The sequence below is a fragment of the Hippoglossus hippoglossus genome, chromosome 15 (genome assembly GCF_009819705.1).
Source record: "Hippoglossus hippoglossus isolate fHipHip1 chromosome 15, fHipHip1.pri, whole genome shotgun sequence".
NCBI classification, from domain to species: domain Eukaryota; kingdom Metazoa; phylum Chordata; class Actinopteri; order Pleuronectiformes; family Pleuronectidae; genus Hippoglossus; species Hippoglossus hippoglossus.
This window is the reverse complement of record NC_047165.1, coordinates 21,798,653-21,823,103: the sequence shown is the minus strand read 5'-3', so window position 1 is coordinate 21,823,103 and position 24,451 is coordinate 21,798,653. Positions and strand designations below refer to the sequence as shown.

The window sequence follows — 24,451 nt, the reverse complement described above, 5'->3', positions numbered from 1 at the left end:
ACGTATCAGCACTTAATATCAACAATACTTTAATGTATGAAATACCAAAAATAGAAAAGAAAACATCATCTGTGTGTGTGTGTGTTTGTGTATGTGCCTTTCAAGGACACACTATTACTGAATACAGGCACCACCCATAACACACCACACAGGACCAGCCAGCTGAACTCTACCTGTGTCAGCCAGTGACTAATTAGGATGTACTTTTGAGTGTGTGTGTGTGTGTGTGTGTGTGTGTGTGTGTGTGTGTGTGTGTGTGTGTGTGTGTGTGTGTGTGTGTGTGTGTGTGAGTGTAAGTGTGAGTGTAAGTGTGAGTGTAAGTGTGTGTGTAAGTGTATGTGTAATAGGTGATGTCCTTTCTCACACCCCTCCCTCCTACCTACACACTCACACGGACTCACACACACACACAAACACACCCTGCTGTGTGTGTATAGGGCACCTCCGGACCCCTGGGACACCGAGACAGAGTGGGAGACCACCCCCTCTGTCGACAGCTCAGTCTAATGCCCAATTAACCTTTACTAGCTCCTGCCTGGGTCACACACACACACTCTAACACATGGGCACAGATCACATTCACGCACCTGGGTGAACGCATAAGCCCACAGTAACACACACAGATCTAATATACAGTGCATATCAACACACAAAGCATACTATGTAGACATTTGAACACACACACACACATGTGCCACGGCTCATCACCTGAGCTCCAACACCTGAGGCCTGGTCCGACACACACAACCTGAACAGCTGCATTAAGGCCATAAGCGTGTTTGGGTTTCTTAAACCACTCAGTGCAGATCGGGGTTCCAGAATGGATATGAATGTATAGATTCATTTACGCAGGAAAAAATAATATAGCTTAGCCAAGACAAATATACAAATACAAATGAAACCAATTAATACACACATAGAAAAGCTTTATTATATTGCATTGTATTGGTATTTATCTGTACCATCAAGTATATATTTCAGTATTACTACACTTACCTTTACATTCATGAATTCATTTTATTTTCATTTTCAATTTTTGTATTTCTGTGTATCCATGCAGCTCTGTTACTTTTACCTGAATAGTGGAGTGACCCAACGACCATGTGCTCTACAGGGAGGTTAGTGCCACCTACATTAATATAGTTAATGAATAACAAACAAAATATCAATAAATACATTAATTATGTATCCATTATTTATTTAATAATTTCTAATTTCTAATTATTTATTATCGGTAGTCATTTCAGTTTCTCTTCATATATTCATTAACTTTACCAAGGAGGCTAGGTTTCACAGTTTGTTTGTTGGTTTGCTTGTTTGTCAGCAGGATTAGTTTTTTTTTTGTTCGTTACACAATGTACTGTTCTGCAGCTGCTGTAGCACTTTGGCCCAAGAAATATTTCCCCGTGGGGACAGTAAAGTATATATGATTTGAGTCCTACTTTTACCCTATGAGGGTTAAGGAAGAGGATGTTGGGCCCCATGAGGCAAACTGTGATTATTTTCTATGCAGATAGAATTTGATTTGATTTGAGTATGCAAAAACCACTGAACGTATTTCCACAAAACTTAGTGGAACGATGGAACATGGGCCAAGAAAGAGCCCATTCAATTTTGGCACAGAGCAACAAATTCCAACAATGGGGCAGATCCAGGATTTGTATTTGTTTTTCTTTAACATTGCAAGATAAAAGGTATTTTTTTACATTTTCATAGATTTATCAGATCATTATTATTCGATCTTGATGAAAATTAAAGGGGGCTATTGGTCATTGGCGGAGGTATTTGCTCCTGTGTGCCATTCTAGTTATTAATGTATTTATTTTAAACTTTGTTTATATTCTTCTTTTCAACAGAATTGAATACAAGCAGCATTAAAACTATTATACAGGCTCACAGGGGACCCAGGTCTTAAGACATGGGATTTTGTTTCTCTCACCTGTGTGTAAATACACAGTAATTTCTGTCGAGATTCTTTTCTGTACAGCATAATTTTCTATAAATTGTGAATGAAGGCTTAAAAGAGAAAAAATAACTTATTCTCACTTTCCTCTCAGCTAGTTTATTAGGTAAACTAATGCACTCAAATATGTCAGCCCTACAATAAATCGTACATTCATTTTTCAGTTCTTGGGGGAGCATTTTAAATGGAAGTTGATTCAACATGGAGCCTAAAGTTTGCTGTTGCACGTAGAAGTGTCCTTGTATACCGCAGAGTGTTAACGTACCGTGTTGGATCTCAGTGACACTCGCCCCCCACAGCGGGCGCAGAACTTGGTCTGGCAGTACGAGCACAGGTTCCCACAGCCATCCGCAAACTTTGTCTTGTGGCAGATGCCGCAGGTTGGCGCGTCGTCCCGGTGAACAGCCGAACCCGCCGCCGCCGAGGCCTGCCGGATCACTGTTTCCCTGTAGCTGGACAACTGCTGCTGGATGCCCCTGGAAAATAATTATAACAGTAAAGAAACATTAACACTATCTGTCAGAGAAAGCCTTCCTCCTTTTGCTTCACATCTGTTATGTCACTCTTCTTCATAAAAATGATCATCTTTATGTCCCATTCATTCACAATTCTCTTTCACTCTGTAGTACTGTTGAGTGATTATCCAATCAGATTTTGCCATGATCTCAATCAGCCAATCGTGTCGTTGGTGTCAGACCTTGAATCTGTTCTCCCCTCTGTAACTGTCATGTCAGTGTTTCCTCCCCAGTCACCTCCAGTCACTCATCTCATTCCGATCCTCAACATTTCCTATACAATGTGACCACGCCCCCTTTCATCACATCACAAGGGGGTCTGAACGTCAAATCGACTCTCATTTGTATCACATCATTCTTATCTCTTATTGGGTATGGCAATAAATTGTGTTCACTTTTCAGTTGAAGTCTCTCCAGTGGAAATACACCAACTTTAACCAAAGTGCTTGTCACACGGTCGAACAGAAGTCAATCCCCTCCGCCAACTTTTAGAACTGAACTGCGTACAAAAGTTTTGTGATCTATAAATGTCTAAACCACGGTTTGTCCAAACACATCATGTTGAGGTTTCGATATTTCAGTCTGAACCAAAGTGGTGGAACAAACTCACTGGTGGCAACAGATCAAGGGATCAACAAAGTCATTACAGTTTATCCTCTGGGGACCTTCTGTAATACATTTCATGGCAATCTGTCAAGACATTTCACTCACTTAAGGAAAAGTCAAGGGATTCATCCTCTACCAACCATGAGTGTTGGTACAAAATGTCACGGGGATCCATCCAATTATGGTTGAGACATTTCAGTCTGGAAAACAGTGGTGGAGCAACCAAGCAGCCATTCCTGTAGCTGCTGTGGCTCCAAAAACAACAATTAAATGAAAGGAACATCTGTCTGCCCTGAGAAAAACAGTACTCCACTATGCTTATGGTGCAATCAGTCAATTCCATATATTGTAAATGATCGCAAATCACAATCAATCGGGTGATAAGGCAAAACAAGACAAGACAAGAACTGTAGAAAAAAGGTGTTGCAATATAATAAATAAATAAAGGGGAGGAAAGGTGAACCAAAGCCAGAAAGTGAAGGAGACCATGGCTGCATTACGTTTAGTCAATATCGCCGTTCTCAATAGTGTTTGTGTGTTTTGGTTCAATCCACTTTTTTTTCTCCATCTGCTGTTGCTTCAGGCTGCTTCGCCGACACAGGAACGTCTTCAGATCGATACGAGGAATAAAGGGGGAGAGTATTGGTTTTATCTAAGACGTTACAGTATGTTGATGAATTGGATTTCACACTGTGGAGATTGAGGAGAGAGCGAATAGAAGGGAAGCAGGCCGGAGAGGGGAAGAAGTGAGGGTGCTGACAATCACACGGAGAGGAGGTGCATACACTTTTATCTTACGAGGTCAGAGGGAGTTTTCATAGCTTTCATTTGAAAAGGTAGATCAGTTAAAACCAGAGGAGAGGAGAGGAGAGGAGAGGAGAGGAGAGGAGAGGAGAGGAGAGGAGAGGAGAGGAGAGGAGAAGTACATGGAAAAAGGTTTTCCCTAAGGTGGCACAAAAAAATCCAACTAATCCAAATAACACAATTAGAAACCACATAACTCGGTGGACTGAAATGACCAAAGAACAGCACAAATGTGATTTAGCCCTGAAACACACTTGCTTCATAAATCAACAATAAAGCTAATAAAATGATGAGGATGTTGTACAGACACTGCAACAGACTGACAGACAAACCTGGCTACAGGAAAAAAACAGGGGAGGGTAAGAGAAAGGGGGAGTGGAGAAAATGAATGAGCAGAGCGGAGGATAGAATGAAAAGAGAGGATGTTATAAAAGAGATGATATAGGAAGAGGATGAAGGAGTAGATGAAGTTAAAAAAGGAGGAGAGGAGGGAGGGAAAGGTTGAAGGGAGAAAATTAGAAGAGAAGAAATGAGAGGAGGAAGGAGGTAGAGGGGAAAGTGTAGAAGGAGGCGAAGAGGAGAAGGAGAACACAGTAAAGAAAAAGGATATTGTGTAAAGGGGGGAGAGGGGTACAAGGGAAGAAGGAATCATTTCTACCTTTTTACGCCATGAAGTTAAACAGCAAACAAACAAGAAAACAATATATAAAATATCAAAGACTTAATTTAATGTATTTTTACACACAGTATATAGAACTCTTCCCAATATGTGTCCACATCAATATACAGAACACGAAACAATAAACAGACAAGACTTACAAACCAGATGACAAGTCGTGATTCCCACTAATATGTAACCATTTTAAAGAATCAAGTGAATAAGGAACGTGTCTTCCACAGTGTGTGTTGAGTTTTCAGAGCCATGTTGTACTGCTGGTTCACAATGATGATCTCTGATGTTCTCACTCTCAGCCTCCACTCACTCAATCTGCTCAGAAGAGTAAAGAGCATTTACCCTGATATAACATTCATGGCACTGAGTGTAATTCGCTCGCTGTGGCTGCAGTGGCCTACAATATACTTACAGACCGACAGTTAGCGACGAAGCCTCCTCCCCCATCAGCTCAGCCTGTAAAACTACAAATCCCAGCAGCGGACGCCAGAGGAAAGGAAGTCCGAGATGCAGTCATTTGATGGTCATTTGAACATTGCTCCTTTGGGTGTAACAGAACAAACCGTTCGTCCAAAAACACCTTGAAAAAAACCTGTACAGGCTCCGAGGGACCCGGTGGGTGAAACTCAACCTGCCCCTGGAAATATTAAAACCTGCACAGTGCGCATGCACACACACACACACACACACAAACACACTCACACACACCCCTCTTGTAATCTCTGCACAAACAAATTCGTTAGCATTTACACAAACACTTCCTGGGAGCAATAGCCAAAGGTCACAGAGAGGTCACCTGCTGCTGCAGCACCGCAGGATTTACTTCCTGATCCATGGCGCTCGCTGTGTTTGTCCCAACCCCTGGCTTTGTTCACAGCCTAATACAGTTAGACTAATAGACAGTGTGGGCCTGATATATAGACTAAGTGTGATTGATCACGTTTATTGTATAGATGATCAATACTACATTGGTTGTTCATGGGATGCCTTTAGACTGACTTGAATCCGGGGATTTGGCTCAGATTCAGCGTGTTTTGTTTAGTTTTTGATATGACTGTTGGCGTCTTATTTGTTATTTCACAGGCATTATTGCTGATGATAGGTGGCTTTAATCCAAAATAGCTTCTATGGGTATTAGACTTAATAAATCCATGTCATCTGGATGTAACCACTCAGTATTAAATGCTTAGAAGGGCTCAGTTCCTCCGTCCTTATTGTCATTTTCTTATTGGGTTCACAGAGTTCTTCCAGAACTCTTTCTTATACCTTATTCCCAATGTGTCCTGCCTCCTGCATGCTCTACCCAGGTGCTCCTCTTCACCTGAATGCTTCGCTCCTGCTACCTACTTCATTTGTGAAGGGCAAACTCCAGACAAAGCCCCTACCCCATTGTTAAGACAATTGCTGGAGGTTATGTCTGACTTTAGATTTATTTATCTAATATTATCTATTTTTCTTCTGTCCGTCACGATCCTCCTGTTTCCTGAGATAATGAGTTTTTTTTACTGGTCTTCTGGACACTTCCTGGTTTTGGCCGTGTATATGTTTGCCTTCTCCCTGCTTTATTCCTCTACCTAGTGTGTGCAACTGGATGGACGAAACAATCCTTGTTTACCAGTATGATTTTTGAATGCTTCCTCTTTTTATACCTGCCGCTCATAGTCAGGTGAACACAAATAGCACTTATGTGTAGTAACCAATGACAGGCATCATGTCAACATGAGAAATCTCTTGACGGACGTTGAATGTCAAGAGATGCACTTTCCAAGAAAAATGTATTTTTGTTAGAGTAAAGGACGAGCCGGTGTGTCTACTTTGCGGACACATGATAGCAGCGATACAGTTGGAAACATGCAGCCAAACTGGATGAGTTGCGAGGGCAAATGCTCAGATAAAGTAAACGCTCTTCTGTTAAACAGTTCCAGCCCTCGCATTGGAGAGTTAAGCGTGATATACTGTATATGTTCAATAATTTAGTGTGACTCATGAAGGGTGTTATAAAACGAAACTAACCCTTGATAGACAAAAGGTTGGCTGGATTCTTAGCTTAGCAACTAGCGAGAGTCCAAGCTAGCATTGAAGGAAGAGGAATCTCAAGTTTAATATTTAACAGAGCATGTACAAAATATTCAGCATGACACCCATTATCATTTAGTTTAAAAGAGCGAGTTCCTTCCATGGTTTGGATCCTCTCTACTCATGACTCTTCCAATCTGCAAAGTAAGACTCGCTTGTAAAAGTAGATTCAGACGCACTTTGAACTGACAATAGCAGCTTGAAAAATAATCTTAGCTATTAATAAAGCTAGTTAGAATTGGTTAAGTCTTTTAAAGTCTTAACTAGACCTTTTAAGATATATATAAAGAAATACACTAGGATGTCATCTAGCAACTTTTCAAGCAGGTTTAGCTTATATACTGTGTATAAGCATTCACTAACACGCCAACAATTGACTGGGGATGTGTGACATTTGTTGTCCTTTCACCAAAGTCAACAGTTACCACCCAGGCAATCGTCAACAGCCGTTTTCAGACATTACCTGCGGATAAAGGGAGATATTTGTTTTCTTTTTAATTTTTCCGTCTGTTACGTGTTATAAACATCAACAATTCCCTCCCTCGCTTGCAGCGAATCCAGTGGGGAATCCCACGCTGTGTTCTCACATCGGATTCTCCCGACTTTCTTCAGACTTTATACTAGGGGGCCAGGCGGAGAAAGTCCGCAGATAATCCGGAGGCTCTCACTCGGACATTTGCGTTGACACATGCACCTGCTCTGGGGTAAATGCGGAGAATCTCCAGAGTTCAGTGCATGTCTAAAAGCAGCTAATGTACAATGAGAGTTACGTGTTACCCTTGTTTTGTGTGTGGTTGTGTGAGTTGCAATGAATCAGGCAAAGTAGGACATACTGGAGAAGAAAAAGACAAGAATAGGAACAGGAAATGTATCAAGTACGTCACCGCCAGTCAGTCAGTCAGTCAGTCAGTCAGTCAGTCAGTCAACAACAAGAAACCATCAAATTCTCCCTTACAGGTGAGAAGAAAAATCTTTATCACATCAAACAACATTGTCAGGAAACGTATGGAGGGGTTGGGTGGGGGGGGGGGGGCTGATCATTACAACAACACAACTGGCAGGAGGACGGCGGGAAAGGAAGGGAAGGAGAAGCAGAGAGAATGAGGAAGAAAGAGATCAGAGAGGAACGTACAGAGCGACAGAGATAACGGGCTCATTAGGAAAATGCAGGAAAGAAATACATATTCAAAATGTAGCAAGACACAAGGTTAAACCTTGAGAATGAAAAGCTTCACTTTCCTGCACAAACACAGAGTAAAAAACGTCCTCAGCCTTCCCATCAAAACATTCAATGACTTCAACAACTTAAAAGTAAAGCCTTTGTGTGTGTAACTACAGTGTGTGGATACATATATGCATATTTCAAACAAACTGTCCACAGCTCACAGCAGGAAGCAGCATTAATGAAAAGCGTCTCATAATTGAGCTATAGGAGGAATAACGAGCTGCTCACACAGAGAGAAACCTAAGCTTTGCTCACAAGAATATAACTAAAATTGGGATGTATGCACAAGCTACGCATTGCAAAAAAAGAACGCCTCATATGGAAAACTAATTATTATTAGGAGTTTATTATAGGAATTTCCATTACACCTAAGCGACCAACAGCGACTCTTTGGCTCAGAGGAAGAAGATACATCAGGCTTTGGAAACGCGGGCAACACAAAGACAGTTTGACGGTTTGAAGAGCGAGGAAGGTGGATGAGTAAAAGGTGAAGAAGGATGGAGGAATAGAAAGAGGATGAGAGGCAGGGACGAGCTTCAGGACTAACTTTATAGCAGTGTGACAGATGCTACGATGCACCGTAACTCTGAGCCGGGCAGCGCATGGACGTTTACCTGGCAAGGACAACAGCGAGGACACACAAACACACACACACACACAAACCAAAATTTTGATCTTGTGGGGATATCCCTTGTTGGCATCCTGAAGGTTTAAACTTTGAATTTTGATTGTCGGTGCAATCAAATACAAAATACAAATACAAATTAAATTCTAAATTGAACTGTTGAACTTTATTCTTTATTCTAACACATAAATTATTCTTTCTGTGTCATTTATGGTTCCAGTTTCATGGAGCTGTGGAAATGGTGCTTATGTAGGTCACTGACCTTTTCCCTGTACTCACTGAATGGACTCAGTCTCTCTGTGTGTGTGTGTGTGTGTGTGTGTGTGTGTGTGTGTGTGTGTGTGTGTGTGTGTGTGTGTGTGTGTGTGTGTGTGTGTGTGTGTGTGTTTGTGTGCGCTTGATTAACTTTTTAGGGCTGATTATCAAAGCTCAAGGTATAGCTCAACAAAAACGTATTTTCTCCACAAATCATAGAGATAGAATCTAAAGCTTATATGAAGTCACAAAAAGTCAGAAAATGATGTTGTGCATAATATCTCAGAAACCTACAGGACTTTACACGTGATCCGAAGCTTCTATAGATTAAAAAATTATACATGATCGTATGGTAGAAATTAAGTCATCACGATGTAAGAAGTCAGAAAATGCAATTATAAAAGTCTTGGTAATTCATCAACTTCTGCAGCCAATAAGATTAAAGAGATGATGCACAGCTTATTCAGATTAACCAACCATTCATCATCATCATGACCATGTCACTGTGAAATGACATTATTACAATATAAAAAAGTTAGCGTTACCTGATTGGGGTATATACAGTGTGTAAGAATTACCCCTCGGATGATTTTCATTAACATTGTGTGTCCACTTACTCTCACCTCTTGCTAATGAGCTCCCAGTTTTTTTCTGCAGTCAAAGCTTCCTTTCAATTTCCTCAACTGTTTCCCCCCAAATGGTTTTGGACCTCTTTCTCCAGGAGCCTGGATCCTCAATAAAAGCTTAAAGTTTCAGGTAAACAGCTCCAAAAAAAAGTTACAGACCTCCTGCAGGACACACTGTAGATGTGTCTAAAAATAAGGCAGATAAAATAGCTGAGTCCTTCAGTCCTTGAGCACCATCGCTGCTGCTCAGCCAAAAGCTGGCACTGGCCTCTCCACTCCCGGGCTTTAATAAAGGAGGGTGGCACCAGGTTGGGTGTTGGGAGCCAGTTTCAACTCTTCCTGTAGTGACTCAGGCCTCTATGGCCGAATATGAGTCACTCCTCCTGTTCCTGGATCGATATTCAAAAAGCAGGCAGACATGAATCAAATAACAATGAGTCAGTGTCAGAGAAAATCACCTCGCAGCCATTTACAAATTAAGCACTCCGTCTCTCTCCGCCTCATTCTCATTCACTCTCCAACACTCACTTTTAAAGTTACTTTACTCAGTTCTGGTGAGAGATGTTGGAGTGAAAACCTTCAAAAGTTTCATTCTGTCCAACTCTTTCCTCAACCCAACTTCTCTCCTCCTCCCGGCAGCGTTCTCTCCCTCCATTCTTTAATCTACACACGTATACAAACACACACACACACACACTCTCTCTCTTACTGTAGAGGAGTCATCTACAAGATTGATTGGAACTCATTTGGTATCCTATAATAGACCAGTATTAAAATTTTTCCTCCTCCCCCATGCTATTTGTGAAATTGAATGGAAGGTAAAATGCATGCCAGAATTAGAAATGAGTTTCCGGTTTGCAGCAACTCTTTGTGTGAGTGTTTGTGGGGGTGTGTGTGTGTGTGTGTGTATGGTATGGGTATTAGTGATGTTGTGGGGACCCAAGTCGATTTGCACTGTCACATTATTGGGACAAAAAGCAAGTCTCCATAACTTAAACATACAATTTTAAGGTAAAGAAATGTTTTAAGGTCATGGTAAGATTTAAGATAAGATGGGGTAAGGTTAGGGGGGTGTGTGTGTGTGTGCGTGCGTGCGTGCGTGCGTGCGTGCGTGCGTGCGTGTGTGTTTACAGCATGCAGACCCTCTTACATTCAATATTTGCAGAAAATTGTTCATCATTGGTTGATAGAAACCTGAGGTTATGAAACTTTTCATAAACACTGTGTTTCTCACTCTGCACAACTATACATCTCAATGTTTAGTTGAAGCTTCTCTGCGGCCTCTGAGGATTATGATGCCATGTATCTAAGGGAACTTTAACACCTATCTCAAAGCTTTTGACCAATCACAGAGCAGACTGGTCTTCAACGGGGGGAACAGGAGCTAAAACCAGGTATTTCAGACAGAGACTGAAAAGAGGTTCTGCAGCAATGGACAGTATGAGGAAAGTGATGTATTTTCTGAACAATAGAGCAAGTAAACCTTTTCAAGTAATGACCCAAATCTAAAATGATGACCCTTAATGTGAGCGGAAAAGTGTTTGTCTGCTAAGCTGAGGAGGAACATGTGTCTGACTAAGGGCCAGTTCTACCCAGTAGAAGGCCCAAAGGTGAATGACGTGTTGTGTCTTTTTAAATCACATTTTAATCTTGTTTATACTTTATCAGGGTCCTTTCAATGCTGAATAATCTTTTCAATGCTAAACTTTTATCTGGTAAAATGCTCCATATAAGCACAACAAGGCCATACAGCGACAATTTAACTCGAACCATTCTGCAAACTTAATACAGGCGCTGCTAAGGCCCCAGTCATTTCAGTTTATTTGGTGATTTTAGTGGTGGTGATTTCAAGATTTTTTTAATATAGAATTAAAGTAAACTATACATGCAAGATAAAACAAGTCATCTACCTAACATTTTTCTTCTTTAACTGGAAATCCATATATTTCCTGAAAAACCTGCTCCGATAGGATTTGTCTCCATAACATAATGAGCCTCCCTCTGTGTTTACCTCTCCATCAGTGCATGTATGTGCTGTGGCCTGGCTGCTCACCATATGGCAGCAGGGACACGGAGAATCGCTCACTCTCTCGATTTCCTCTCTCTGTGCCAACCGCTGTTGTTCCTCCTCCATCCTTTCCCCTCCCTTCACTTCCGTCAGAGGAGTCACCATGCTGAGCTGCTCGGGTGCACTCTCACTTCCCTCACACTCCCTCCACCCATCCCTCCTTCCATCATTTCCTTATGACACACTCGCTTGTACTCCCTTCCAGTTTTGAGAATATGTAGAATAGAGATAAGTAATATTAACAGTGTCTGCCCCCAGACAGCTCTAATGTATTGTGTAACTAGAGATATTGTTTTTTATTTTAATCATTGAGTTTGGACGGTTTGGTTGTAAAATAAAAGAAGCAACAAATTTGTTATTTGGGGGGGAAATATCAACAGAGGAAGAGATGATTCACACCAAAACTGACACTTAATACATAACAGCACAATATGCACAGACTGTGATGCATCTTAACCCTCTCCTCCACTTTTCTCTCTTCTCCTCGTTTTCTCCTCCTCTCTTCTCACCTCCCCCTTCCTCCTCTTTCACTTTATATACTTTCATGATGGCTTTTCTGCCCACGCATTCCTTATCCTCGCTCTTTCTCCACTTCTCACTCTTTTTCTGTCTTTCTTTCTTTCTGTGTTTGTATCTCCTTGAATATAATTTAATTATTGATTCTCATATTATCACCACTGCCTCTGTCTATCAAGAATCATCAGGACAAGGGTTTTGGTGAAGTCCATAGAGGGTTCTGCACTCTCACATTTATTATAAACATATTCTTGTATTATATATCATATGCATGTTTTATAACTCACATAAATTTGTTCAGAATGTAAAGTTTGGCAAAGATCACAAGGCACAAACTAAAATAAAACCTATGACACATTCATGACAGATGTGCACATATTAAAAGTTCACTTGTGATCAATAATCCTGCTTATCAGCCAAAGGTCAAATGAAACCACACTGCGCTTTCAAAGCCCAAATCTGATTTAGAGCCTAATCCATGATACTTAACAAATACTTGGATCACAAAGTGCCACATGGTCTGAAGTGCACTGTTCCTCAAAGACTCATATTATATTCAGACATTTCTCCAATGTACTTTAATGGCTCAACTGCTTTCACTCACATTTGTGACTGATAATACATGTGTTTGAATTATAAAATGTATTACAACCACACAACCAAAGTCTGCTTAATACAAAAAAAAACATGTGATCCTTGTGTCTTTTTTTAACAATTCAACAAAAGTGGCTATATTGATATATTCGCCAATATACCCAGTGAGACTACAAAAAAATTCAATTATATTTCTTTAAGTTTGAGGATTTACAAACATTTGAAAACATGTTTTAAAAGTAGCCTTCCTTCAGCTTCTTTTTCTGCATTAAGTAAAAACATTTAACAAATTGAATCATATTGGCACATATCAGGAAACATATATATACAACTTTGCGTGGGCTCTAATCCTTTGTGTCTAAACAAACCATTAATTTGGAATTAAGAAACCTATTTTTAGTTTACATCAGTGTAAAGTATACATAATTACATCATTCCGTCAATAGTTTCAAGCAGAAATAATTGAGACACCAAGTGTATTTTTCATATTCCAATAAATGAGGTAATTTTGCTGATGAAAGTGTCATTACTTTATACATTTGAAATATATTATGATTGATCCTGGTACACCTCAGGTTAGGGGGAGAGGCTGGGGGAGTAGGTGGGTGGCTCCAAACATGTACAACAACAGCCCCCCCACTGGTCATTTCATTGATTATTGGCTCCAGAATCCCAACATGGCCTTTGGATAAGTGAGGCCATGACAGTGTGTAGCCCATAGGAGGAGCGTTCACAAGCTCTGCTGTGTTGGTCAAACTCAGGTGAGGGGACGTTCAAGAGCACGGTGGCCGTGGGATGGTATTTTACATTTAGCACAAAACTAAAGAGAAGGAGGTGTGAGAAGGAGAGTGCTGGAAAAGACACAACTTATTCTTCAAGTGCACACTAAAATAAGGCACACACACACACACACACACACTAGTAATTGGACAAATATCTTCGGAGGACTATTTGTGGATTAACAAGTTAAGGATGTAGTGTAGACTGAAAGAGAGAAAGAGGTGGATGAACTTAGAGAAAGAAAAAAAACAAAGATAAGACTAAACTTAAACTAATTAAAAAAAATAAGTGCCTGAAAAAAAGATGAAGGGCGGGAGAGAGAGAGAGAGAGAGAGGGACAGATGGAGAGAGCACCAGAGCCAACAGCAGAGCTAAGTGGGTAGTGTGCTCCCCAGACAGCGCTCCATATGGCCTGGCAATGCCATACACAGACAGGCCGCACAAGCACACATATACACAGCATGTATACACACAGGCACACAGCATGTATACACACACACAAATACACAAACACTCCTCCACACCAACAATCAAAATTCACACACATAGTTCATATTCACAGACGGCCATGTACCCACACATACTGTATATACAGAGCCCGGTCTGAGGGTGGATGTGATGGGATGTCACCCCCCTCTTCTTCAAAGAAATTACATCATTTAAATCCTGACAATTGTTTAAATATCAAAATACTGTTGTAGATTTGTAATGTGAAGGGGCCAGTGGTGGTTGTGGCTCATGAGACGCACCTGTCAGGACACGGGTGCAGTTGAAGAGGATCCCTTGGGTTCAAATCAGTTTTCAAATCAGGGGGTGAGTTCAAATCATATATGATCACCTGAGTGCTCACTTTCTTGACTCAGATCAGATCAACCAAGTTCTTGTAAACTGGCACTGTCCATAAAAGAGTCTTTGAATAGACATGGTGGAAGATTAAGTTGAATAGGTAGAATCTAGGGATGAAACGATCATTGTTTCAACTTATACCGTGCTAAAATTCCTGACAGTTATTTGTGTCAAATACTCTTTCAATTACCATAATTACCGTGATGATTTGGGTGATACCATCCAGCATCAACCAAAGTCAGCAAGTCTCCGAGATGCAGGTGTAGCAAGTGCAGCATTTGTTGTGTGTTGTAAAAACATGGCGGGGGGAGCAGCAGGCAGGTGGGGGCTGTAACAGCTGAAGGACTGTTAGTCATCTGTGGCTATAGCTAACAAATGCTAACATCCACCGTAGCCAACACTGATATTTTGTACCTACTCTGACATTTGGGTTGGACGTCTGCACTTAATGTATCAAGTTGTCAACCTTTGATCAATAATGAAAATACTATCATCATTTGTATTGATAATATATTGTGTTGATATAAGCCTTGGGGAAATTACATTAGTTTGTGTATCAGTAATTTTTTAACATACACAGCACATTTTAAGAATACTACAATAATATTGATTACCGTGATAGTTTTGCGCACTATAATCGTGATACTAAATTTTCACACTGTTTCATTTCTGGTACAATCAATAGGCCTTAAAGCAAATGCCTAGGAATTCATTTTCATTTGACAACTGTATGAGAAAACCCAGTCGTAAAAAATTCTAAACATACTGTATGAGGCCTGCCCTCTGTCTTACCCAATAGAGACGAAACTCTCAACATGCAGAAATGTATGAGTGTGTCATGTCCCTACCCGGTCCCTGCTGGAGCAGAGACACATGGGAAGACCAGGATAACAGCCAATCCCTAAAGGAAGTGAGGAAATGACTCCTCGCCAATCCCAGGGCTCACCGAGGTTACTACAGGGCTGCTGGGCCATCGCCATGGTACCCTGCTATCAAGGGACAGCTGGCCAATCACATTCAGAGACGTGAAGTGTAAACATGTTACACTGCAGTGCAGCCATGTTGCCATTACAGAGGCATGGGGTGGAGCAATATATCCTACGTATGTAAAAAGGTGATGCACCAGATATGACCAGTCTGCAAAGGAGGTGAAGTATAACTGAAAACATGTAAATGAATCCATTCCCAAATCTCACAAGTTGTAATTTATGACAGCAATCTGTACATTTTCTATTGATACAGTGAAACCTACTAACATGTCACACACATGTTACATAATCTTTAGCGGGAAAGACTAGTGTTTCAGCGGTGTGATTGCAATGCGACTCACACACACCTACACACAACTATTAATGCGCGGCCCTGAGCATATAGGCTTCTTGCTTAATTACAGCGTTACTTTGACGCTGAAGCATAAATTGGGCTTTAGGCTTCATTCACATTACCACGTTTTTTTTTTTTTTTAAACACATCAACTGTCCTGCAGATACACCTGGCAAACTACTCCAAGCAACTTCTTTTAGAGCTGAAACAAAGATGTTTGGAAATGCTGCCAAGCCCATTTTAGTTTAAAAACTCTGGGGCTGCATTTCAGGCTTCTACCACATGACCCCCCCTGTATTTTACAATGAACAACCGTTTACATGTGTAGGAGACGTAAGAGCTGTTATTCGAGCAATCTTGCTCCATTCTCAAGTACTAACTAAATGCTTCCTGAGTACGCCAACATGCACATGCCCAGTGTACGTGGGTGGTAACGTGATATGTGTTTTCAGGCATGTTAGGATGGACAGGGAATAAAACTGATAAGGAGCCAAAATGCTTGTGTGGACATACATCAGAGTAGATGTAGCCTTAGAGATCCAGTGTGTTTCGACTGATGCAATGTCATCCATGTCAACAGAGGTTAAGTATGAGACTGCAATAGACACAAGCAAAGACATTGACCTAGCAATATTTATTAGCAGCAATAGGTTGACTAATATAAATACTTTACATGCAATTCTGGGAGTTAACAACCGTGCACATAGCTTCGCTCATGGAATCTCAATGGTAAATGTAGTGTATTTATATAGCGCTTTTCTAGTCTTATCGGCCAGTCAAAACACTTATACAGGATAAACCACAGTCACCTTTTCACACACATCGACATGCAGCACTTTTTCTATCACATGCTATCCATACACTGCCAGCAAAGCCATCAGTGGCAATTTGGGGTTCCGTATCTTACCCAAGGACACTTTGGCATGCAGACTGCAGGTGCCAGGGATCACACTACCAACCTTCTGGGTAGTAGATGACCCTGCACCTCCTGAGCCACAGCTGTCCCAAATTACATCCTGCATCTTCTATTAAAAAAAAAGAACTGAATGGCATATATGCCAGGTGGCATGTATAATGACTTACAACTTATCTCAATTTATGTCTACAACCATGTTGCGAGGCTCTGCTACCCTACCCTGAACACACTACAGTACCGACAATGGAAAGTTCTTGTACTGTTCTACTGCACATTTGCACAGCTGAGCTCCAGCAACACAAATCCAGTTTACTCAAGCGAGAATAGTTTTATACGAAAAAAGCAAGTATATTACTCACATTACATGAGTTGAACCAACTGGAAAGTGAAAAATTTGTAAAGACTAATCTAAATATATATATATATACTATATATAAGCAGTATTACCATTAACTAAACAGTCAAACAGAACGGATAAACCAAAGACTAGCTCTAATAATTTGCTAAAATATAAATGTTTTATTTTCCAATATCACAAGTTAAAACTGTCCTGTATTGGTGTGGTTTGGACTAGACATGGTTTTATCTCTGTCCCAGTTCTGCAGGAGCAACACTGTCTGTTATGTCTGGTGAATAATGTGGGGAATACTGACCAGAGAGGGACAGATTGTATAATGTTATAAACGGGGGCCATATTGTGGGATTCCTCGGAGAGTCAGATGTGCTCCAGCTGACTTACTTTGTAATCCCACCTCACAGTCTGATCCAGCACACACACACACACACACACACACACACACACACACACACACACACACACACACACACACACACACAGTGCACACAGATAAAGCAAAAAACAAGCGTTATCCTTTGATCATTGTGTGGCAGAAAAAAAGACACTACAGGCCACAGGAGTCACAGTGAACAGAAATGAATGAAACTAGCTGATGGCGTGGAAATGCTCATATAACATCAAAAAATAACAGTTCATTTCAAGTAGTGTTGGCAATTCAAGTCTCTATTAGCGACCACTGATCAAATAACCAGAGTTTACAATCACACACACACACACAGTGGTAAAGGAAAGATGATGACTGAGCAGAGCCATTATAAGGAATCACTCTTGACCAACCCATCAAGCATCCAATCTCCACTAATTGGAAATGAGATGAAAAGCATTACTCCAGAGAAAGTCTAACCACCTGCATTCTCTCTGGGACGTTAGTTAGCAAGCTGGCAATGATTGGAAGGTTTAGAGGAACATAGAAGCAAAGATATTTTCCCTCTTGTAAATTGACATTTAAAGTTTACTTTTAACTTTGACCTCACAGCAGTCACTTTAATGATATAATGATGATATAGAGTTACCTTAAGGTCGCCAAGAAAGGACAGTTTTAATGCTTTTTATGTCAAAAAGTATCCTGTAACAAAGTCTTGAGCCATTACTGTGTGGGAGATCCCACCGAGACAAGACTCAGAGTTATAACATCTTCTGTCATCCAGCACAATATGAGGAAAATCTTCAATAGTATTTCTCAGAATCACGATGACGATAAATTAGTCGGCCTATTGTTAATAGTTTCACAACACAGTTGTTAGTTTTGTCTGACTGTTTGCCTGAAGAAGTCTTACTCTAGTAAAATGTGGAGAAAGAGATGGAGGGATTTAAAAAAAATGTTGTAGTCGTGCCTAGAAAACATTTAGCTTTTTTTAATGTGCTCTGCGGCTGAATCATTGCCACCAGGTTCTGTGAGTAACCACAAGCTTCCAGCACCACCAATCTCACAAGGATCTGCTGACAAACATCACTGTGCATCAGTCATTCAGACCCTCAATACATGTGCGCAAAGCACAGTTACTAAGTCTGAGTCTTCTGGGCAAATAAAACTGGCAGCTGATTTGCATTTCTAATAATAAATCACAGTGCTCATGTGAGATTCCAGATATCAAGGAGAAGTTGAAGTAAAACATGTCACACACACACACACACACACACACACACACACACACACACACACACACACACACATATCTGCGATGGAAGTCATTCCTCCAGACAGGCAGCTGAGCAAACTGTGAGACGCATCTGAGAGCAGCCATGGAGGAGGAGGACCACAACACCAGCTTGTTTCAAATGACTCAACAGGATATGGACAGGACTCATCCTGTCCATCTTCACCTTTGACACTGGTATTGAACATTGATGGATCACAGACTGAAGCTGGGCTTTGTGTGTGGCTTTAACAGGAAACACAGTCACTCAGAAAGTAAAGAGGGCTGACTGAAATGTTTCATTTTCAGTGACACCACATGAAGCGTATTTCCTAAATATAAATGAACAATCAAAATGAGGTGTCTGACCAGCATCATCCCACTTAGAGTATCACACAAATTGCATAATCATGTCTTGAGTCACGCTTGAAAAACACCAGAATGCAGGTTTATCTTTTATACTGTTGACTCATCCAAGGTGTGAAAAAGGTTTCACAACAAAGCATGAATGTGAGGCTGCCTGCCACTGAGAGGTTGTTGTCGTCCACAGGGGTGAAGTGACGTTATAGTGATGCAAAAACAAATATTTAGCCCATTTCAAACAGTCCGGGGTTGAATAATATTGGTGCCACTCACCGGACATCATTTTGCTGTGGAGGTTTCTTCTGCCCGACCAGGTTCACCGTTCTTGCTTGGATAGGCTTCTCTTCTCTGAAAGACACAAAGTTAAAAACTACTATTAGCACAGGTCAAGAACAAGTTTTCTGTTCCATTGGGTTCATTTATATACTTTTATATTTCCCTTTTGCGATGAACAATTAACTGTAAGAGGTTGGATTGCAGTGTGCAATGACATAAATACCCCTCACCTCATCCTCCCCTCCTAAGCATTTAGGAAAACCTATGGTGGCCTTTAGGTAACATCGAGTCTCTAAAGAGCCAGTGTTCAACAAAAACAGTCTCAGTCTCACACTATTGAAAAGTAATGATGAATATTACATTCCATTTCTGCCAATATATCTTCTTAAATCCCACATACTGGACCTAGAAAGGTCAGGTAAGCATATTATTTAATACACTTTTTGTTAAATTCTGCTATCTCCTCTGGTTTAAAAAATACTCTGGCTCTGTATTTGGGAAAGAAAGAAAGGTGTACTACCTAAACACTACAACAATTTCCCAGCCAATCAGCAACAAGGATATTCATGCTAGTGCACAGGACAGGGTGGTGGTGATGGGGCAGTGGGAGCAACCCGGAGGTCTCCATCACAAACAGTATAGCTAACAGTATGCTTATCCCATTTCTTAGAGCGATTTTTAATGAAACCAGATGTTAGAACTCAAAACGAGATAATGTCTTCATGCCTCTGCCGTCTACGATTAAGGGATGGGAGGACTGCCAGAAAAGAGGTCTCAGATAACATACACCGCCACTACTATTTCAGAAAGGAACAACAACTGTTAGCCACTTGAAACGTTACTTTCACAATAGTACTTTTTCATGGGCAGACAGACGCACACTGGCTGATTCAGGGTGTTGAATGTGTGGTTTGTGTAAATACTGACAATTTATTTTGTCTGCAGATAATGTTTATGTTTGTGGTGGCGAATTCCAACTCATTGAGATCAGTGGTTCAGTGGGGGCAGCTGTGGCCGAGGGGGTAGAGCATCAACTTGCAGGTGTCCTTGGGCAAGATACTGAACCCCGATTTTCCCCCCCATAGAAAAAGTCCCATAGATGCACTGTATGAATGTGTGAGTGAATGGGTGAATGGCAATAAACTGTCCTGTAAAGCGCTTTGAGTGGTCATCAAGCCTAGAAAATGCACTATATAAATACAAACCATTACCTTGGCAGTGCATGAATGTGGGGGGTGGAGCTTCTAAAGGAGCAATTATGGGAGGGGTATATTTGTTTTCAAATATCAACAGTCGCTCCCCAGACTCAGTAACTCCACCTTTAATGGACAGGGAAGTCCTAAGCCATTCCTGTTACTTTCACAAAGTGTCATCAAAGACTAAACTCTTCCTCAGTGAGTGAAAATATAAATATCAGGAGCATCACTGCAAATGGTTTTCAAATATCTGCACTAGTCTGTCCTTGTAAAACCTCATGTTGTGTGTTTTTTTTTAGTTAGTTCAGTTAACGCTATATATTAATTCTACCCTAACCTTTCAGGTTTTGTTACAACTCATTCTAATGAGTTATAAGAGAGTTCATATTGAAGGACGTGTAGCTAATTAGCACCACCCACCTTTAAATGACACTGCACTCACTCAACCACACTAAAAAAAGTACAAATACTCGAAATAACAACTAAACTGACGTGTTGACTGTCATGGCAACAATGGGTATACCTTAAGGCACTGATGACAGGCCTTAGATAACAATGACATGCCTTCAATATGTCCACTGACATCCTCAGAGTGCGATTCAAAACCGTCTCATCCATAAACATGAACAGTGAGCTCTGATCAGCCTGATCACAGAGGGAACTCGAGAGAGAGATCCCCGCCAACGCCCACGCTGTCTCAACAGACATGTCTTTTTTATCGTCAATACTGGTGATACCCCTCTCGTTATGAGACACTGTTGGCACATTATGGTGATATCCCCTTGTTCCTCAAGGATACTAAAGATTTCCTGTTGTACTGACAGTGGTGACTGAGGCATATTTCACATCCTCGAGCTTTAACTTAAAATTAGGTTTGTGTTCTCCTCACATGTGTTTCAGTGTTTCACTATTATAACATCTTAATGCAGTATAAGTAAAAATGTATCAAATCGCGTGTCCTGTGTTAATAATAGAGTTACATGGATAACTGTAAAGGATTACACAATTTAACAACTGGAGGCCAACAGACGTCGGACACTGACTGGAAAAAAATATATTCCAATACATACAACGTATCAGAATGGTCTGGGTGAATCGATTCGAACCACATTATTGGTACCAGCATCACAACAGGCTTCAAATAAAAGAAATGGCAGTGTAATTAAAACATTTGGGCAAGCACGCGCATGCCCAATGTACATGAGCAGTCACGTGATATTTATTTTCAGGCGTGTTATTAGGCCGTATATGGAACCAAGATGTTTGTGTGGACAGAGTTGTATGGATGTGGTCTTAAGTTTTCCCAGTGCATATACATATACATGTTATAGGTGTTCCCTGTGTATTTATTTTAAACCTGAGACAAGTTTTGCATGTTCCTATCTCCAAGGGGCACTCACACATACAGTAGTAGCTCTCAGTGAAATTAAAATACACATCATCACTTACACATCATTCAACTATACCTGCACAGAGTAAGGCTACATACATTTAGCCCTTCTCTATGCTTTCCATGTAGGTGAAGTGATTGCAACAAGATGCAAGAGTTTACTTCCCCTGAGCCTCTGGTTTCGGTGCAGTATGGACGACTCTCCTACTGGTTAAGAGAATCGTTGTTTGTGTTTGTTTGCTTTGGGTATTTGTGGCAATTGTTACAGCTCAAGTGTGAATTTGTATTGTTGTAGTACAGTGAGGGAATGCTCATCACTGCTCGTGGATGCTTTGTTATATTGCTATAAGGGTCACACAGCAATATGTTTTATCTTACTTTTCCATTTATAATATGTAATTAAGGCTGTGTACAGGACTGAAGCTGAGGTTAACTATCATCTACTGCTTGTCAATATTTCTTTGTGTGAATGAAACTCATTCTTATCATGTAACAGTTTGCCCTATGATAATAACTGACTGGATGCCATTGTGTATCTACACTTACATCATTGTTGCTATAGCTATACACCCTCAGGGTATACTGTACACACATATACTGCGATTCTATATACTGCAATAGCAGGGAAACTGATGGTGAGTATATATCTAACATAACTGCTCAAGAGATGAGAGTATTTTCTACCTCGCTGCATTACAACCCACACTACTCTACTGCAAGTACACTCACCATGCATTAGTCAACCAGTGCAGCTTTTCAGTGCAGACCCAATCGTAAAGACACACACGTACACACACACATGCATGCACACAGGTTTGCTGTGGCAGTCTCCATCCAAACAAGTGATGAGAGGAAACAGTGCTGAAGCCAGTATGTTAGGACATATATGTGCTGACAGCCTGCCTCAGCTGCAGACGCTTCAGCATGACACGACTGAATCCACAGCCTCTATCTAATACATTACTGAAAATGATGCACAGCCACTTAGAGCTGGAGTTATATATATTGGACATTTCCTTCTTTAGATGCAATGAATCGATATTCCGTTCCAGTGCTGGGCTATCAGTCCGCGCAGAGTGCTTAAAATAGAACAGGGACGTAAAGCTCGAAGAGTGCCTTGCTTAGGTGGGTCGTGCTATCTTTCTCGCTGCCAATCTATGCACGCAGCTCCATGCAGGCCAGGCAGAGAACGTGAGAGAGGCATTCGTTTCAACTTTGTGCATTTTTCTGGTCGTGGAGGGGAGCGGGGTGGACGTGGGTTGGTTTCCGTTGCCGATCGTGGCGACAAATAAATCTGGTTGGGGACACGTTTCTCCATGCATGGTGGTGATATGGAGGAGGCAGGGGTGGATGCACACAGTGAATCTAAGTCACTCCTGATTCAAAATGACATTACACAGGCACCTTTTTCCTACGCTGTTATAGGCCCACTGGTTCTATAACCGCCTGTGTGATGTCTGTTGCAGGAGCACTGGCCTACATACAGTGCATAAGGCTGGGGAAGGCTCAACCGCACCCCTGAGCTGCAAACAGCAGCTGTTGAGATGGATGCTGCACAGATGAAAGCCAACAGGGAGGGTTTTACTTTTACTATTCTCAAAGCCAAGCACAAGCAAGCCTCCTGCAGTTCTCTTGCTGCTGCATCTATCAATGAAATATTTCAGGCCAAGTCCAAACCCTCTCCGCTTGACTCATCGGCGTGAACGCTCGTGATGACATTATGGAGACGAGCTAAGATGAGGAAGTTGTTGTTCTTCCATCTGAGTGGAGTGTGATGCTGCCGATTATGGGGAATGGTGACACACCTTCATCCTCCCACAATCCTCCTCTTCCTCCCTCCTGAGCAACTTAACCCTGACCCACCGTGCGCTCACAGAGTCTCACAGGAGCATGTGAGAATCTGCAAACTGGACGTGAACCTGATCTAATTTGGCCCCATGCACAGAGGTGCTGCCTGTATGGGTTTGCGAGCGAGTGAGTTCTGAGTGGAGGCACCTGCAGGATGTACACACGTACACACACACACACACACACACACATATGATCAGGTACATTGGAGTGGAGAAGAAGTCCCGATGCTGAAACATTTGATCCATAGGAGAGATGGAGGTGGATGGACTTCAGGCCCAGTCTCTCTCTCTCTTTCTCTCTCTCTCTCTCTCTCTCTCACACACTCTCACACACACACACACACTCACACACACACACACACATACACACGCACACACACACACACACACACACACACATGCATACACAACACATTCACACACTCTGTTTCTCCTCTCTCTCTCTCTCACTCTATCTCTCCCTCTTACTTTAACATGGCCTCCTCCTTCGCCTCCTCCTCCCGTTGCCGAGCCAGCACAGCCATGATGATCTTCCTCTCATCCTCTGTCAGATGGCTCAGGTCCGGTTCCGGGATGGCCGGGGCGACGGGTGGGCGCGGGCCGCCCCGAGGGCCCACCGAGGCGAACATCTTCCCCACCACCTTCCTCTCCTCCCTCCCTCCTCTTCCTCTTCCTCTTCCTCCTCCTCCTCCTCCTCCTCCTCCTCCTCCTCGCCTCGGTCGGGATCACGGATAGAAAACCCGCTGGCGGAGTCCACGGATCACGACATGGCCCACGGACAAAGCGGCGGTTGGAGCGACTGATGCGGAGTTCCCATCGCGGTGGCGGGGGGCACCCAGGGCGGCAGCGGCAGCGGCGAAGGCGGCGGCGGCGGCACCAGTGTCGGTGCTGGCTGTGGGAGTAGTAGCGGTGATGGTGGTCCCGGTTGCCGTCTTTCAGCCTCTGCTTCTCCCTCTTGCTGCTCGGCTGT

General features: G+C 41.8%; 1 protein-coding gene across 38 annotated transcripts in view; it reads right to left on the bottom strand.

Moving 5' to 3' along the window:
* Positions 1-24,446, bottom strand: part of LOC117775846 (regulating synaptic membrane exocytosis protein 1-like) — an 89,666-nt gene extending 65,220 nt beyond the window's left edge. For 26 of the 38 annotated variants that reach the window (XM_034609338.1, XM_034609352.1, XM_034609354.1 and 23 more), the window contains exons 1-3: positions 23,950-24,445; positions 19,043-19,117; positions 2,229-2,439 (exon numbers count right to left, since the gene is read on the bottom strand). In XM_034609338.1, coding sequence (XP_034465229.1) covers positions 2,229-2,439; positions 19,043-19,117; positions 23,950-24,110 — 447 coding nt within the window. In that variant the 5' untranslated portion in view covers positions 24,111-24,445. Of the gene's footprint in view, positions 1-2,228; positions 2,440-19,042; positions 19,118-23,949 lie in introns of all 38 variants that reach the window. The other 12 variants (XM_034609368.1, XM_034609365.1, XM_034609367.1 and 9 more) reach the window with 4 other exon arrangements.
* Between the last annotated feature and the right edge of the window lie 5 nt (positions 24,447-24,451).